General features: G+C 34.4%; 2 protein-coding genes across 4 annotated transcripts in view; one reads left to right on the top strand and one right to left on the bottom strand.

The window, feature by feature from the left end:
• Positions 1–18772, top strand: part of LOC117176037 — an 82141-nt gene that overhangs the window by 41718 nt on the left and 21651 nt on the right. The window contains exons 5-6 of one of the 3 annotated variants that reach the window (XR_004467573.1): positions 13788–13983; positions 17990–18154. Coding sequence is in view for 1 of the 3 variants with exons in the window: in XM_033366031.1 (XP_033221922.1) it covers positions 2438–2557 (120 nt within the window). In the remaining 2 variants the exon portion in view is untranslated. Of the gene's footprint in view, positions 1–2437; positions 2568–13787; positions 13984–17989; positions 18155–18772 lie in introns of those variants that run through there. The other 2 variants (XR_004467572.1, XM_033366031.1) reach the window with 2 other exon arrangements.
• LOC117176033 (zinc finger MYM-type protein 5-like) overlaps positions 1–18772 on the bottom strand; it is a 39657-nt gene that overhangs the window by 1966 nt on the left and 18919 nt on the right. The gene's annotated exons all lie outside the window — the stretch shown is intronic.

The raw sequence follows: 18772 nt of genomic DNA, 5'->3' as shown, positions 1-18772 counted from the left end.
TTATTGACTGCTATGAAGCAATCATACAAGTCACACAATTAAAATAAAGTATACAAAACAAGTGTCACGTACTGAAGAAATTCCATTCTGACCATAAATTTCTAGGGTCATGTGCTGAGGATTTTCAGCATGTGATCATGGTCAGCGATCCTTGAGCGGCTAAGGGTTGTTGTAAATGTTTGCTTGGTAGTCTCAGAGGATAGGTAAAGTGAAAAAAACGAGAAAAATGAAAGGAAAATTACATTTATTACCTCAAAAGGGTGCAATAGGCTTTCCTAATAACAATTAACAAATGGTAACAGAATTTTAACAACGCAAGTAAAACCAGTTTAGTTGCACAACTAGGTCACAAATTTCAGTTAGCAGCAGGTAATTTAACAAAGAAAATAAGTTCATAAAATATTTCAATTAAAGTAACATCAATTAAAAGAGTAAAAGATAGTAAACGTCAAGTTTTCAATGTGTCAATAATCAATAGAACAATACACACAACATCATAATCGAATAAATTTCGTTCTTCTAGAATCTCTTCAAAAAAGAATATTTATAACATCAATAAACATCACGTTTTTACTTCAGAACATCATTCCAACTTTTAGTAAACATAATTTCAATAAATCATCGTTTCCAATTTTGATAAACATCATTTTAATAAATCATCGTTTCAGTTTTTAATAAAAATCATTTCACTAAATCATCATTCAAACTTAAAAAAATCAATTTATCTCCCATACCTCGGCAAACGGCAACAGAGTCGATTGGATGCCGATCACACTTATTTACTCAGGCAGTTACACTGATTCAAACACATTCATACTATTTGTAACGCAACTTCTGTATAGTTTTAGAAAAAAAAATAAAATGTAGAGAATTGGGGGGGGGGGGATTCCTTGGACGTTGCATTCCCCCCTTTAAGAAGGACATTATATTAATAAGATAATGCTCCTTAGAAAACTTCGCACTTTCAATTCTTTCCCTTTATTGCAAATTTTCTTTCAAAATGTAGGGTCGGAAATAAAGGACAGCCAAAATGATTGCCAGGCATTCCTTTTAAGTCGTGCTGTAATTTCTTTCGGCAGAATTTAAAGTTCTTAATTGTCAACTGGATACAGATACGATGCTACTTCTAGGCCATTTTGTACGCATATAATAAAGAAATGCGTGATTCATTTAAATCACGTGTTTAATAAATGAGTTTATAAAGAATTGAAATCCATTTGATGTTTTTTTAAAATTTTTCTCAGCTTACCTGGATTTCTTCTTATCTGAACTGCGTTCTCTCAAAGTAGTAATAGTATACTTTCTTTGGCTTAAAACGTCGTTTTTATTTCGATCTTTAAGAAATAAAATATATATATAATTTATAAAGTACTGACAGGCGAAATTAAGTAGGAAGAAACGAAAACTACTTACTGAAAAATCTAAGATTTTTTGAAAATATGCCGTCACATAATTCAGACGAAAATAAGAAAACTAACAGTTTTTATAAGTCGACTGACATTTTTAATAAGTCGACTGAACGTCTTCATGAGTCTCTCTGATGCATACATAAAGTCAGGCGAATAAAAATTTAAGGGTGGGATTGGGCCGATACAGGTTTAATTTTCAGGGATATTGAAAAGATGAGGATAAGTACCCTTTTTTTAATTTAGCGAAATTCTAAATGCTTTTGGTAATTTACGAAGTCGCATTCTAAAATAATTAGGACTATCTAATAATATTGTCTTACCCACTCGCATACATATGAGATGATCCTTAAGATCCTTAAGAGGATTTGGAGGAGATAAGCGTGATAACCCCAGCGAACTTTAATTACTTGGAAGAGGAGACGAAGATACCAAAGTGGATGAGGAAATCATAGAAGAGAAACGAACCCCGAAAAATAACAGAAGAACATTAACACCCCATGTGGAAATACTTAAGATGATCCTGAGTGGTTCGGATACCTGTTTCTCTACCAGATGTTTAAGAATAAGTTGTTCATCAAATCCGCTAGGATTGTGAGCAATACAAATTACTCTCTGAAATAATTTGAGTTTACGTATTGCGAGGTCAATCAATTTTCGAATTGGATTAATGGTAAAAACGTATTCTCTAACACCGCAGTGCATACAGACATGTTGAATTCGGTCATCATCAATACAAAATGTACATACTTGTTGCGCGATACACAAATTAAGTACATGTAATTTTTTATTTGAAGCAAGGAAATTTTTACGAAGTTAATTTATACTTACTCTAAAATTATTTAACTGCATTTTTTCATTTATTTCAAGAAAATTTAAAACTGTTAGTTTAGATATAAATCTAATCGGTAAAAAGTGATACCTTCAGAGATTTCTCGCAGGTACGATTCCTTGCAGATTAACTGCAGGTTTCAAATTTTTATTTATATTTTTCCAATTGCTTAAAAAAGATATTTTAATTTTTGTTCTAGATCATGATAAGATTAAACATGTTTCAAAGTACACTGTTGGAACTCCAGGGCACCTTGACTCGTTTAGAAGACCATATAAATGCGCTCAAACCGAGTAACAGCGATATTTTTTACTTATAGTCTACTTTAGTATTATTAGCATGTATAGTCATATTAACTTTATTTTTATTATAAATATTATTTTGACTGATTGAAAAGAAATTCGTGATTCATTTGAATCACGTGCTTAATAAAAAACCATTTATGTTAATTCTATGTCTATGATTCTTTCTTGCAATATAATAAAAATAAGACAAAACCTTCTTTATTACTATGTATCGTAATTTATTTATTATAATTTATATTGTAACCGATTAAAAGAAAAGCGTGATTTATTTTAACGATATTTTTAATGACATGTTTAACAAAAAATTTATTAATTTATTATTTATAATTATAATTGATTATGTATTTAATAATTTTAATTAATTTATTTTATATTAAAATAAGAAATTATAAATTAAAGTTTCATTTGCCAAAATGGATACGCGTTGGAAACATCCATGGACAACCATAATATCTGGTCCATCAGGGTGTGAAAAAACAGTCTTTGTTAAACAAATTTTCGAAAACATGAATACAATAACCAACGTATCATTTGAAAGAATCCTTTTTTATTATTCCGAATGGCAACCGACATATGTACAGCACGATGAAAACGTTGATTTTCACGAAGGTCTCCCGCAATTGAGCGACTATGATAATGACAATTGTCCGAAACTAGTAGTTATCGATGATCTCATGCGTGAATCATCAAATAATTCGATCGTAGATCTTTTTACAAAACACAGTCATCATAAGAATCTTAGGGTGATTGTTATAACACAGAATCTTTTCCATCAAGGCTGTGGTTAGCGCCACATCTTGTTAAATGGAAATTATATTGTGATTTTTAAGAAGCCGAGAGATCGAGCGCAAATATTGGATCTTGGTCGACAATTTTGTCCAGAAAATCTAAAATGTTTACAGGAGGTTTACCATGATGCTACTTCTAATCCATATGGATACCTTTTACTTGATCTTAAACAAACGACCCCTGAGAATTGTCGATCTCGCACATGCTCGTCATAAGGGATACAGCTCGTTATGCACGCTGTATTTATTCCAGAAGTAGCGCCAAGTGTGCTTTTCTAGAAATGGTTACTACTCGTCAAATTATAAATATGGAAGAACTACCGCATTTTGCTGCAATAATAGTTACCGCCATCTTCAATAAACTGTCTTCATCATGGAATACAATATCATCCAGAACGAAGACAAAATCATAAGTGCGCGTTAAAAGTAACCATGCAATTAAGAACATGGTTTCAGAATACAGAAGTCTATGTATCTCTTGACTCTCTTGCCGATAACCCTCCTTCTCCCACTAAAGAGAAGGACTTTGTCACTGCATCATTTATTTAAGGTTGAAATCTCTATTAATGCTGATGGTGAAATTACCAACGAAAATAAAACTTATTGATCACATATTATATCTTACTAAATGAAAATGAATTCTTTGGAGGTTGGTAAAGCTCTTAGAAAAATACCCGCATATATTCTTGGTGTTTTTCCTGATGATATTCAAAGCTGTTGTCCAAAATTTTCATCAGTATAAATATGTAACTTTCTACTTTTTTCGTTATCCCCCACTGTTTACCTAAATGGCCTCATCCCAGAATGATCTCTAACAGAAGGAGGGGGTAATCTGTCAAACAGATTTTGCTACAAGTTCGCTCATTTTACCACCAACCTTTGGCCTGAAAAGTATGTTTTCAGCAATGAAATACGAACATCGTGATCGACTCAGTAAATTTACAAAGTTCCTGTTAACCCATATACATTTGCCTTCTCTGTGGCCCAGACTGTTATTAATAGGAATTTTTGCAAGAGATGACTGTAACCACCCAACTGGTCGGTAAGTTATTATTATACAAGTTTGAATCTCTTTCTTTTTGTTCATTACACAATATTTTAACAAATTTTTGTGTTTTTCTTCATATGTTTCCAGAAAAATCTAAATGATCATGAGACGTTAAAAAAGATAATTGATACTATCAGGACGAGGGGATCAGCAGCATGCGGCAAATTTCTCTTAAGCTTGCGATTCTCGGATCACAAGGAAGTAGCCAACTTTTTGGAATACAGAGAACCGTGTTCCACCTCCTGCTGCCGAACCTGATGAACATTTTGAATGAATTGATGAAGAAGAAAATAAAAATATTCTTGTTTGTAATAAATATGACTCGTTTCTGTTTAACGCAAAAAACTCATTTAAACGGAAGTTGATTTTTGACTGAATAAAAAATAGGAACTTGTTTAAGCCCGCTGTAAAAAATATTCATGAAATATTATTAATAAATCTATGTTACTATTGTATAGAAATGTTTTTTCTACTTACACTTCTCCTTGTTTATTAGAGGCAATTTTAAATTTTATATTCGGAATAATGTTTTAATCTTTGCTCTGATAAGAAGTTGTGAGCGTTAAAATTGCGTTAGAGCTGAATGGCATATGATTTCTGTAAGCCAATGGCTGCGAGAGATAAAACTCCCGGGGCAGGACACTATGGTGAGTGATAACAATCTGGTGACGTCACTGATAACAGTGTGACGTCAACAGATTGTTATGACTCGTCATATTGGCCTGTATGCTACTACTGATGAGGCATGCTATGCTGTCTATATAATTCTTAATTTTTTTCTATCTTTACGTTATGTTGTCAAGTGTAATTGAATATATGAATCAGTTCTTGCTTGATTGTAGGAACGTGTTTACAAAATTCAGATTTCATGAAGTACCCAACATTCTCGGTGGTCCTTCAAGAATTCCATCAAATGTTAACATAGGTATAAAATTAAAATTACTGTTAAGGCATTCTAACGATCTTAAAATAATTTCTATGGACGCGTCCATAGAAAAGGACAAGTCAGTTTTCCTTTTTTTCTATTTGCTGATTTGCTTCTGAAGGCATATTTATAAATTTTAACAATATTTTTATTGTTTACTCTGGTATGCGCAAATGTGATTTTTTATATATTTTCAGGTTATGGTAAGCCATTTGACATCAGCATCAGCTAAAGATATACAAGTATCACTACTGCTCATGTTAGAGATGTCCGCGTTCATTCATCGATAAATAATTAAGATTTAAATTCTGCTCATTTTCAATCGTACTCGTAAATTTTCGAAGAATATATCAGCTTATTATATTATCAATACATGAAAATAATCGACGTATAGGTAATCCTCCACTAAATTTCTAAGCTGATTTGTTTAACATTGGTGCGGTATCCTAAAGAGCATCGCACTAAGGGTGCAGTCGCATGGTGGTAGATTAATAGGATAGTAGAATAGTTTTGACCAATGAGGTGATTGTTAGAGTTTTTGAAATAACCTCATTGATAAAAAACTATTTCACTATTCTACTAATCTACCTCCATGTCCTCCATTTGACTGCACCCTAACGGGGGCGCGAGCGATATCGCATCCTGAAGCCCTGCAGTTGAACTCCGATGCTGTTTCAAAGTGGAAAATCGAAAGGATCTCTCTTTTTTCTCCAAACGTTAGAAAAAGAGGACCGTTCGATTTTCGAATCTCGACATGGTATCGTTTGTACCCCCCTAGTTACGAAATTTGGGGCGGAATTGATTTTTGGGGGCTAACTTCACGCATCCCTCGGTAATTCGAATTTTTCAAATTTTATTTTTGCATACGTGTGTACGTCGTTTGTACTATTTGTTCATGTAATATTTTCGTTTGTACGCTCTTGGTTGCCCGACAAGTTCCTGGCTAGGAAAAAATCATAATTTCATGCCATCCTCGAAATTTTAACGATTAAATTGTTCTTTTTGCTAATATTTGTACGTCGTTTGTACTCTTTTCACATTTAAAATTTTTGTTTGTAATCTCTTGTTTCCTTGGCTAGTGCCTAGCTAGAGTCAAATCAAAATTTCATGCCATTTCCCCGAGATTTGAATTTTTGAAATTTTCTGTTCGCTAACTTTTGTATGTTGTTTTTTCTGTTTCTACATTTATTATTTTTGTTTATAGCCACTTGATTGACCGAAAAGGGGGAAAACAAAATTTCGCGTCATCCCACCAAAATTTAAATGTTTCAATTTCTAATTGTTGTTAACGTCAGTGTGTCCTTTATAATGCTTGTACATTTCATATTTTCTATTGTTCCCTTCTGGTTGCTCGGCTAGTGTCTGGCTAGGGGAAAATTTAAATTTCATGCCCTTTCTCCAAAATTGAAATTTTGCAATATTTCTTTTTTCTAACGTTTGTACTCGTTTGTGCTGTTTGTGCATTTAGTATTTTTGTTTATACTTTCTTGTTTGCCCTGCTAGGGGAAATAAAAATTTGCAACAATCCTCTGAAATTGAAACGTCTCAGTTTTTCTTTTTCTTAACGTTTTTACGTCGCTTGCACTTTTTTACATTTAATATATTTGTGTGTGTTTTCTTGGTTGCCCAGCTAGGGGCAATACAAATTTCGTGCCACTCGCGCTTCCAGTCACTCCATTCTCGGCCTTCCTAGAATTGCTGTGTCCCGCAGTTTCTCAGGGGAGCAGCACGAGAGCGGTTGCGATAGTGGTCTTGGAAGGGCCGCAGTGCACGAAAAAGTTGAAAAGTTGAGAAGCACAAGTAGAAAATGGACTCGTGATAAATGTTAGAAAGATATTCTTTTATTTCCTGAATTGTTTCTTTCTCTATTGGTGTAAATAAGGAATCTCCAAAGGCTAATCTGATTAAAGTAAGTTTTCAAGATTTAATTTCATCAATTATCCAACCTAATTTTCTTAACCATTTTTCTGCATTAAAAGGTCGCTTTTCTTCTTTCTTTGTATAGGTCCACGGTTTTCCTACAGCATGAGGTTTAATTTGAACTATACATGAAATTGAATTTAATTTCTATTCTGTGAAGTCTTTGTACAGTTTTTATTCTATAAATTCTTCATTCTGTTCCTCTGGTATTGGCTCTGGGGCTTCTAATGTTGGTCCTAAGGATTCTACCGAAGGTTCTCTGATTCTTCCATGAGGTATTTTAATTCTATTTTCTCCTTCTAGCCTAATTTAACCAGGGTCTTTACAATTATGTAACCATACTCGTGATTTATGATCAGCTTGGAGTTTAAATGTATTTCCTGGGTGGTATTGTTTTAGACGTTTAACAGTCCAAATTATTGCTAAGAGTTCTTTTTCAAATGTGCTGTAGTTTTGCTCACAGTTGTTTTCACAGTTTGTTATTAAATGGCCCAACTATTCTGATTCAGGTTTAAGGTATTCACGTTTAGTAGGTTCTAGTCTTAAACCAAGTTCTTTAATACGTTGTAGAACTTTTACTATGCTTTTTTATGTTCCTCTAAAGTCCTTCCAAACATTACAATCTCGTCAATGTAAGCAAAACATTATCTACCTACTAATCCTCTGAAAGCATTATCCATCATTCTTTGAAATGTTGCTGGAGCATCCTTTAACCCAAAAGGGATTCGGTTATATTCGAAATGCCCTTGACTTGTGGAAAATGCTGAATATTTTTTACATTCTTCTTTCATAGAAATTTGATGGAAACCAGCCCTCATATCGAGAGCAGAAAAGAATTGAGCTTGACCTAATTGATCTTAAATATTGTCTATTACTCGTAACGAATAAGCGTCTTGGTCACGTCTTCAGTTACTTGTCGATAACACGGGCGGACAGAGAAAAAAACCTAGAAAGACGACCATACCTACCCAAAGGTTTTTGGTGCACTGAATCCAAATAAACTGGAATGAATGATATATCCGTACAAAAAAAGATATCACGAAAAAGAAAATAGAGTTTTGAAGTGTAAGAGTAGTACTTTTAGGTTAGGATATCTCTGAAACCTAGGGCGATGGAACATTTCTGATGCTAGATTTGGATTCAGTGCATCAAAAACCTTCGGGTAGGTATGGTCGTCTTTCTAGGGTTTTCCGGTTTTGAAATTTTGTCGGTCTGTGTAATCTATTAACATTCTAAGTTTACTTCCTTTTTTGGGAACTACCCACAGTGGTAAGTTAAGGCGCTTCCTCAGGCTTGAAAATTAGCCCATATATTACCCTGACAAGTTTTTCTCCTACAATTCTGATTTGTATGATTTCATATTTAAACCACAGACTATAAATGCCTAAATGCAGAACTTCTCAGAGCGCTTTTTCCGAAAAATGGCTTGGTTCTTGTTTTATTTCAATTAATTAAAAATTGATGCATTTTTGCGCCTGGGAAGTAGCAAACTGCCACCATGCGTGTACTCATGGCGAACATAGTTCGTGGGCCCTCTGGCTGGCTATGGAACAGCGGGTGGTCTAGAGTGTCTTTTTTTCAACGATACTTAAAACATCGTAAACCTAGGATCGAGCCGAGATTTTAGATTGAGTGCTTGTCATGCCTCACTCAACTTTCCTATTGTTAGAGATTACAGTCCGTTGAAAGAAATTAGAAATTAGCAAATATTAAGGAATTTCATTTTAATACTGTGCATTTGGTTCATTACATAACGATAAGACGATTAAAAAAAGAAAGAAGAAAATCGGTTAAACCGTTTAATTTCTGGATACGATTTCACGTTAATCTCCTTCCTCAGACAGCAAGAGGGACTTGATCTCTTTTTAATTCAATACGATTTGAAATATTTGAAGAAAAGTTTAGTTTTAGAGGTAACTCTGTGTTTGTATTGTGCGATAAAAACAAAAAGAGAGTAATGGATTATTATCATTTATAATCCATTTTTGTCTTTACATTATGAAATAAAGGCAGATATAGCTCAAAGACTAACCTTTATAGTAAATTGACGGAATGCTTATTTACAGTTATTCCAATGTGCGCGCCTTGAGCTACTGCGCAATAACTACAATAACTACTATCAATAATAATATAGATATATATTCAAAAAAAAATTTCAATTAAATAAATTAATTTAATGCAATATCAGAAATAACCCAAGCCACCTAAATGAGGTATGAAAGAGCCATCAAACTTTTTTTTTCGCGAGACCAATATCCTAAACATAACCTAAAACTGTTCATGCTTGTAACCTTCCTAAATTTTGGACTTACCACTGATTACATTTATAAAATTAGATATTTCAGGTTGGATGGAAAGTCCAAGAAGATGTCTGTTCAATTAAATAATTAAAACAATACAAAATTGTAACGATTTTATCATTTAATTAAACAGCTTTTTAAAAATCGAAAATAATATCTAAATACACTTACACTGAAAAATATTGTTCTACCAAGCTATAAGAACAAATTAAGTTCCATACCCTGTGATTCGTATTATTCCTTTGCCCTCACTGTACAGACGTCTTGCTAGCTGACTTTAAAGCCTGAAATACATTCGGACCTCGATTCTATCAAACAACGATATCTTAACTTCCTCTCATCTGGTGCCGCCATCACTAGTCGTCCTGATTTTTTTTTTGACGTTTGCACACATAATGCGCAGAGATTCAAGGCACCCGCCAATATTTATTGCTGTGTACATGTCTAATGCCGAAATTCACTTCTCATAACGAACTCGATAACGTGAACACTGCACCCGAAAAATAGATAGGATCGAAGTCCGACTGTACCTCATCACCATTTGATCGATGTGCCGATTGTGCTACTGCGTTTGGTCGATAAAGTAATTTTGTCCAGGCACATCGTGAATATTGCAAGTACCGAACCCGAACTTTCAATAAATATTTACCTGGCAATTATCCCAAGATTTCTAATTAACCATTTTCATGTGAAGATTACTTTCATTAAATGGAAAAGCATTGATTTTAGAGATTTAACGAAAAGTTTCCGTTTTGACAATCATCTTCAGAAATTCGAAAGCCAAAACTTTAGGTTGTTTTCTTCAGCGCACCTACTAACTTCAAAGACCATGGTGACTTTTAAACCTTGTGTCTGCTGTCAGATTTATTTTTGCTAATAAATGTTCTGAGTAAACAATTTGGCGATCAATTTGGTCGTAAGTATGTCATAATTCGATATTTATAGCCGCTTCTTTAAATATAATGTCAGCATGTGGCACTTCGCCTGTGTATCACCTTCCCCCTGGATAAAGTCAGGTATACCTTACCTACTTATCAATTAGCCTGACCGACATTATGTGGAGCCTAACTGGCATTACCCAAAATTCATGATTACCTGTAACATTTTTGACCCCCAGTTTTCTCTGTGTTGGAAATCGAGCCTTCTGAAAATGCTTTCTGTTTAGTTTTTTCAGACACATTTTTCACGCCAGTTTTCCAAGTTTCTGAGCTTCCCATCTCCTTCATCGTCTTTTTCATGCATAACTTCTAAGCGTTTATAGCCCCCAACCTCGAAGTCATCTGAATTGTCTTAATGTTTCTGAAGATCATCGCTTTTATCCTTAAGGTCCTTTTTCTTAAATATTCAAACAATTCCAGATACGATTAAGTCAATAAAATTTCAAAAAAACACCTAAAAACCCTATTTATTTATTTTCTAAAAGAAATCCAAGAGTCGATAAAATTTATAATTTAAAAGGGAAGGAATTTTAAAGTCACATGACTCATATCGTCATTAAAATACGAGTTTAAAAAAATAGTTATTGGCATACCTGAGTAAAAGAAAACGGAGGTATTTACATGAAACTTAATTCGTTTAAAAAAAGAGTAAAAGTAATACTTTTTTCAATTAAAGTCGTAAAGATTTTGTAGAGGCTCCAATAGTTTATAAAAGTGTCACATTTTAACTGGTATGCTGTTTACAGGTGGACGATACAAAAAAAATTTACATAAAGGACAATACTGGCAGTGGTGACAAGGAGAAACTTTAACAAGCCGCTGATGAAAAGGCGCGCCAAAGCTTGGGAATAAAGCGCTAAACAAAATCGTAGAGGATTTTTTTTGAAAAAGAAATATGTTTTTTTTTCGAAATTTTATTGACTTCATATCTTTTATCATCTCTGTATTTGCTTATTCTTCTTCAGGCTCCTCAAACGCTTGTAGACACATTTCACAAAATGGTTAACTTCCAGATCGTGCAGATCGACATATTCTGCAAATATAATGTGTCGCCGCAATAATGATCGTGTTGATTAAGTCAAACATAAATGATCGTAACGCCTTGACGCTGTAACCATATGAAAACTCAGCACAAAATTTTATGTTCTACATACGCCTTCATACAAAAATGAGTTAGGGGATTTCTTACGATTTGGTAAAATTCGCCTATACATGAGAGATGCCGTAGAATAAAAAATAAGCTCGCACTCGCGGTCCTCTTTTCTTACTCCCTTGTACAAAACTTTTTTTTGTTATTCAAGTAATAACAGTGGAAAGGAAGTACTCCCATTTCTTTCATAGTCCTTGGATGAGTAGAACATTTTGTGTGCATTAAGTTTTGAACTGGATCGTTGCATCGCAGATCCAAACGTCTATTAACCTCCTGCAGCTTTGACTTTCACAAAATGGCGGCACATGCAGTGAACCTTGCCTAGCAAAGAAGTTGTTCATCTTCGGAGAGTCGTGGGACCGGTACCTCTAGAGAAAAAAAGGTTCTCTAAGTACTTACAGCTGTTGCTCTTGGTGGTTCGGAACCCACCTCAAACTGTAGGTCCCCCTCATACCATCAGGTATGTGTGTGTGGGGGGGGGGGTGTAAAGGAATGGGGAAGAAGGTACAATCAAAATGTAAACCCTTAGGGGATACATTAAAAGCTTCCATTCAATTTATAAATTGGAACCGGTGAAGCCTGCTAGCGTCTCCATTTCGCTGTGGTCCCTTATGAAAAAGAAGTATTGGTAAGTATTAGATCCAATACTTATTTATACTTCTTTTTCATGAGGGGTATTTTTGCAATCCGACAAATTCGAGTCCACTTGTGCTTGCGCATCGCCTCCCAATGGCCTTCTTCTTGTGTAACGAAAACCTGATTGCACATCGCTCAGCTTACAGTTAAATACTGCATCTCTAGACTTTGCAGGCTTCAAATACAATTGTACCCGAAAGTAATGGCCACGTTTTGTGCATTTTGTTTCCAATTTTGCATACAATATGGTGTGTCTTTTCTTAAATATTTTAATTCGTTGGAAGCTGAAAGGACACTCAATTTTAGCTTGATGATATACTTTTCTAGCAAAAACGTTAGTTGAGTTTTTTGAGTTTAATATGTGTTTTCTACCATTATATTTCTTTTTTGAAATCAAATCTTTCCAATTCTGGACAGGGATTACAAGATGGAATTTTGTCTTAAATTTTGTTTTTGTCAGAGCAGAATGCGGAAACGAAAAAATTTCGGCAAACATAAGCTCCCCTGTTTGGGGATTTTTTTCTGAAATCGTATTATACATATTGTAACTACGTTTAAATGAACTAACCATTGGTTCATACGAATCAGAATAAGATAAATAGGCAATTTCCAAAACATATTTCCAGCGCGTTTCACTAGAACTAAAAGAGGATTTTTTTATTACATACGAAGTGGATGAGATTTCCGCTTCTTCATGAATGCTAGGGAAAAAATAACCCAATGCTAGTTCATCTTCTGACTTCTGATTCAAAAAGTTTAAGTAAATGCGGACAATGTCACAAACCGGATGCCGCAACGCATTTATACAAAACGCTTTTACCGACCGGACACGAGATTGAGATTTTTATATGGTTCAAGGTTTAAATAAATCTATTTCTGCTGAACAAAGGAAAATCGGTCTCCTGTTCGAGGCCTCCATTTAGTCCAGAGCGAGGTTTTCAATTTCTACGTTTCTTTATAGTGGGAATCATTTTTAACCAATTAGATTTCTGGGTGCTCCTTTTAAGGAGGGTGACTAATTTTAAGAAAATCAATTATTGTTCCAGTTCTATTGGTCGCAGAGTTATCTCGGTATCTTCGTGGGTGTCTTTTATTGCAAAAACTTTGGCATATTCATTTTCTGGAGTTACCAAAGCCTCTCCAAAACAAATACCAGGCCCAGTCGATTTCGTTGGCATATTCACTACTTAGAAACCTTATCATTTTGCAGGAAGGTTAACCAACGTTTTGTGTCGAGCTGGTAACTTGATTTTAATGTGTGTGTCAAGGGGTAGTTATTCCATGCACAATCATTTCTCCACTCGCATTTCTCTTAAATCTCCAGGTAGCTTCCTAAGGCTTCAAACATTCTACTTTTGAGAGTCTTTCCTCATCACTTTTATTTTTCTTAGAAACTACGTACAAATTGACTATCTATTCTCTTATGGGTATTATCATTTTTCCTAGAGTTCTTGTTACTCCGTTTCCTATTCTTAAAAGATTAAATAGTTCATCTTGATCAAGAAATACTTCCTTCCTAACTACTTTTTCTTTTATCAGGTTGAGATCGGAACCGGTATCTACGAGAAACTTTGCAGCCCTATCTTGGAAGAGATCTTCATTCATTTTCTGTCTGTAACGCACTTCATATCTGAGCCTGAAGTTGACTTAAATCTCCTTGTGGGCTAAATGCAGAACGAATTATATCAAACATTGTGTCTAATGAATCTGGCTCAAAACTATTTCGTAAATAAAGGTTGGTATTTCTGACAAATTTGATTTCTTATAATGGTTAAAAGAAAAAATTTAGCATCCGGGTGAATAGACTTTTCCGCAGACTTACAGGCTCGAATAAACGATAAAACTAGTGGTACTTTCCCATCGAAAATGGGTACTATTTCGGCTGTATCTTAAAGCAAACAGGATTAATGGCCCTGTCGGGCTGTACTCTCTGTTTCACTTCCTTGGGAATGTGATAAATGAATTTTACTTTGAGGGTTAAAATTTGCATAGATGTGTTTTTCAGTCAGATCAACAGAATTAATTGGACGATTCGTTTCCCCTTCCTTTTTATTTTATGAAATGGCTTTGAAGATTTATCAACAAAAATAAATTTTCCTTTATTGCCCGACCTCCCTTGAAAACGAGCCATTGCATGCACGTGAAGCAGGCAAGGTGGCCCTTTACAGCCCATGCGACTTTCGCACATACACTTTCCGCCGCCGTAGTTCGCCCAGATCAAAATAATGAAAATTTTGACAAGATTTCTATATAATGTTGTTTGGATAAATCTTTCCTCATCTGAGGAGCTAGCTAATCTAGGTACAAGAACATAACGTGTTGTTGTGATTTTATTTCATTTCTGCTAAATAAAGCATATGAAAAGTATAAGAACTTTTTTCATCTTTTATCAAAGCCAAGAATGCTGCATTATTCTTCATTAGATCGTCCATTTGACGCCAGTGGACAGACCTGCTGCAGGCAATGTCACCCATGAATGAGAAAAGCGCATGAAACCCACCAAATCTGGCAACGATTAAAACCTCATCTGATAAGCACATGGCTCAGGCTATGTCTGTAGCTTTTAATACAGGGCTGATCGAACTTTATAATACATGTTCTTATGCCTACGGATGTTGTATTTTCTACAGATACCTTAATAGCAGTGTAAAATGTATTATAGTCACTTGTATATGTACTTAGGCTAATAAAGAATCATATTCTGTGGTTTATGCTTCTAATCTTTTAAAATTATCTCCAATAAGAAAAAACGATGAGACTGCGATATGCACGACAAAATATGGTCAAACATTGAATCACGAGTTGGATATGAATTACTGCAATAAACTTAACTTTGAATTTGCCTTCGTAGATTGTCACCAGAAGTCTTTAAAATCCAAATTTCTTCAGTTTTATTCTCCTATCTTTCAGCCTACCATAGTTTCGATAGTACATCATGATTCTTCTTCTTACAGCTTATAATTGTATTCGGTCTGAATTTTGTGAATGTACTCTATTATCTCCGTAGTGTGAGATTAATCTCGATATAATGGTTTTTTCATCGGCCATTGGTCGACTTGGGGAGCTCATAAGTAAATGTTGCCAATTCAATACAGCTAGTTTATTTCAAACTGTAATAAAAATTACATCAATCATTTAAGAAAAATTTATAGACTGGTAAGCAAACAATAATGTTTTCCAAAAAACTACATACCTTGTCTTCAAACCTCATCGCGAACCTTAGTCCTAAACTCAAGACTTAACGTCTCCGTCCCCTAACTCTCGCCCCTGGCTGCCAGCGACACTTAACCGTATTAGGAATAAATTTAAGATGAGCCTAAACGAACTTTAAAACGTCGAATAACCCAGTAAAAAAATTTCTTAAACAAATGGTATACATTTTTTATCTAAATTTTTCAAAAATACGACTTTTGAAATTCTGAAACTTGTGCTGAGTTGTGCTAGACCCCCCGCACAAAATGTATGGGAAAAAACATCCGGTTAAATTGGCTGAATTTTGGGGAAAATATAGCAGTAGTCAGATTTTTTCACATTCTCATCCTAATGAGAAGGTATTGCCTGACGAACCGAAGGAACCGAATGGAGCCTCTACAAAGCACCCGTAAAGACCCCACTAGGTTCCCATTCGGTTCCTTTTTAAAAAACTCAAAACAACAGCAAAATCAACTTTTAAATTGTGAAAATTCGGATTCTACGTTAAAATTCCCTATAGAAGGTCACGGAATAATCGCAATAGTTTTTTTTCAACGGTAAAAAGTTTTAAAAAATATAAGACGCATAACGCCCGTTAACTGCTACACTTCAAACGCATTGCCTGTAAGTAGCAGTCAACAGGCGTTATGCGTCTTATATTTTTTTATACTTTATACCGTTGCAAAAAAAACCATTGAAATTATTCCGTGACCTTCTATGGGGAATTTTAACGCAGAATCCGAATTTCAAGAATTTAAAAGTTGATTTAGCTGTTTTTTCGAGCTTTTTAAAAATGAACCGAATGGGGGCCCAATGGGGTCTTTAAGGGTACTTTGTAGATATTATATTTGAATTGAACAAAAAATTGTCTACACAAAAAAATTATTTTCTTTTCGTTTCTCTTGCATAATTTCAGGCTCATTTAAGGCTCCTGAAATATTATCAACTGAAAGTTTTGCGATATTTCCTTGCATTTGCCCTTTTTTTGCTACTTTTGGAAAATAATTGTTTGTGATTTTGCAGAGCATTAAATGAGCACTTACTTATTTGATAGGACAGAAATCGATTCAACGTTTATTTCACATAGGATTCCGTCAGTTTAACGTTAAGCTATTGTAATCCCCGGTTTTTTCTTATGAGTTGAGCACTAAATTTGACAATAAAACTATAAATGAGCATTAAATTTGACAGTAGGGCTATAAATGACCATAAAATGAGCCCTTAATTATAGTACTGTAGGATTTACAATTTGTTCACAATTTATATTACGGGTGCTTTTTCAGTATTACGGATGACTTTTGGAAAATAATTTTTGTGGTTTTGGAGAGCATTAAATGAGCCTTTAATTATGTGATAGGACAGAACTCGATTCAACGTTTATTTCCCATAGGGTTCCGTCAGATTAACGTTAGGCTAGAGTAACCCCCAGTTTAAAATAAATAGTGGAGCATTAAATTTGGAAATGGTGCATAAAATGAGCATTAAATAAGCCCTTCATTCGGTGATATGACAGAACTCAATCAAACATTTATTTCACATGGGATTCCGCCAGCTTAACCTTAAGCCTAAAATTATGCAAAAGAAACGAAAATGAAATAATTTTTTGTGTTAAATTTGTTTAAACAATTTTTTGTTAAATTCAAAATTATATTCATAGAGCCCTAAGTGAGCCTTAATGTAGAGTAGATGAAGAAATTTGTTTAATTCATTTTTACTAGAATTGTTTAAACAAAAATTATGTGAACAATTTTTGTTCATTTTTAATTATTATATTCCCAGAGCCATAAATGAACTCTAAATTATAGTGCAAACAAATATTGTCCAAGACATTTTAATCTATGTTTGGGCCTGCTAGCTTAACGTTAAGCTATCATCACCACGGGCTTTTGCGAAAAATTGCGGGGCATTAAATTTGACATTGCGGGGCATTAAGTGAGCCCTAAATGAGCCCTAAATTATGGAGCAAAGAAATGTTGAAAAATTAATTTTTTACTATGTGTGGTTCTGCTAGCTTAACATTATGCTAGCAGGACCACCGGTTTTTTTGTTCAATTGAAGAGTATTAAATTTAGCAATAGGGCATTAAATTAGGCCTAAATGAGCCCTTAATTCCCTATGGATTTTCATTTCATTTTTGCAATGTAGTCCTGCCAGCTTAACGGACCTCGGTTTGGATGGACAGCTCTATATGATGTTTTTGGGCGGGACATGTAACATTATGTAGTTCATGAATAGTGCTGAAGTTTAAGATCTATATCACTATGTCACGCATACCTCTGAATCAACTTATGTTCGCGAAAACTTATAATCTAAATGCGTCTTTCACGAAACAGATTATTAATGGGGCTGAACTAAAAAGTGATAAAAATTTAAGTCCAAAAGTGGCTTTAATGTTCAGTCATCCACGTGCTTGTATTTCTATGTAACCTGCTGAATGGAGAATATTTCAGAAAAGTTTTCAAGTTATAGCCTTATACTTTGATGGACAATTGAAAACGGAGAGAATAATACATTTTGAAATTGCCGACTGCATTTCACTTTTCTGACAGGTGACTCTCTGGTTATACTGGAACGAGTAGAAGAGTCAACTAGAACACATTATCCACTTTCAATGAGGAAGGCAACGTTGAGTGTTCTGAGGGAAGTTTTTCTCTGCACGAATCAACATCTTCAACAACTAGAACTGACTCCACTCAACATGGCTAAAAATTCTATTGTTAAAAGTGTCGCGAAAGTTATTTTTGAGAAGTTGAATCCATCTAATATCAAAAGTGTTGCTGCATACATAAAAGCTCATCATGAGAGTTTATTCTGCCGTGATTTCAGAAAACACTGTTAACTGCAAAAAATCGAAAAATAAATTTTGTATATCGTTGGAATTGTGAAGAAAAGATGCATCTGACTATTAATATAATTTTTTCAAATTGTTAATAACTTTTAGAATAATTATTGCTAAATTTTGGAAAAGCGCCGTTCACTGCAAAATTTGGTGAGTCGTAATTTGGAAGAGAGCCATAACTGACCGTTAACTGCAGGCTCAAATCATAGACAACTGAATACGTCACAGAAAAATTCGAGAAAAAGCCGCAACGGGCAGTTGCGAACTTTACTAAATTATCGAGCGGTGATCTCGATCCTTCGTGATTTCCAAGAGGTCCGTACGCGCTTAAACCGTTATCTGGAATCATGGAACCTCGAAAAATTTTTCTCAAATCACGACAGGCCTATTTCTGAGGTCCGTGATTCGAAGAGAGCCGTAACTGCTTGTTACGGTGTTTTCTGAATTTGAGCATCCCAATCAACACCGTTAACTGCATTTTATATCAATAATT

The sequence above is a fragment of the Belonocnema kinseyi genome, chromosome 1 (assembly GCF_010883055.1).
Source record: "Belonocnema kinseyi isolate 2016_QV_RU_SX_M_011 chromosome 1, B_treatae_v1, whole genome shotgun sequence".
In the NCBI taxonomy this organism is placed as follows: Eukaryota; Metazoa; Arthropoda; class Insecta; order Hymenoptera; family Cynipidae; genus Belonocnema; species Belonocnema kinseyi.
The sequence above is the reverse complement of the archived record's forward strand: the minus strand, read 5'-3'. Positions and strand labels throughout refer to the sequence as shown.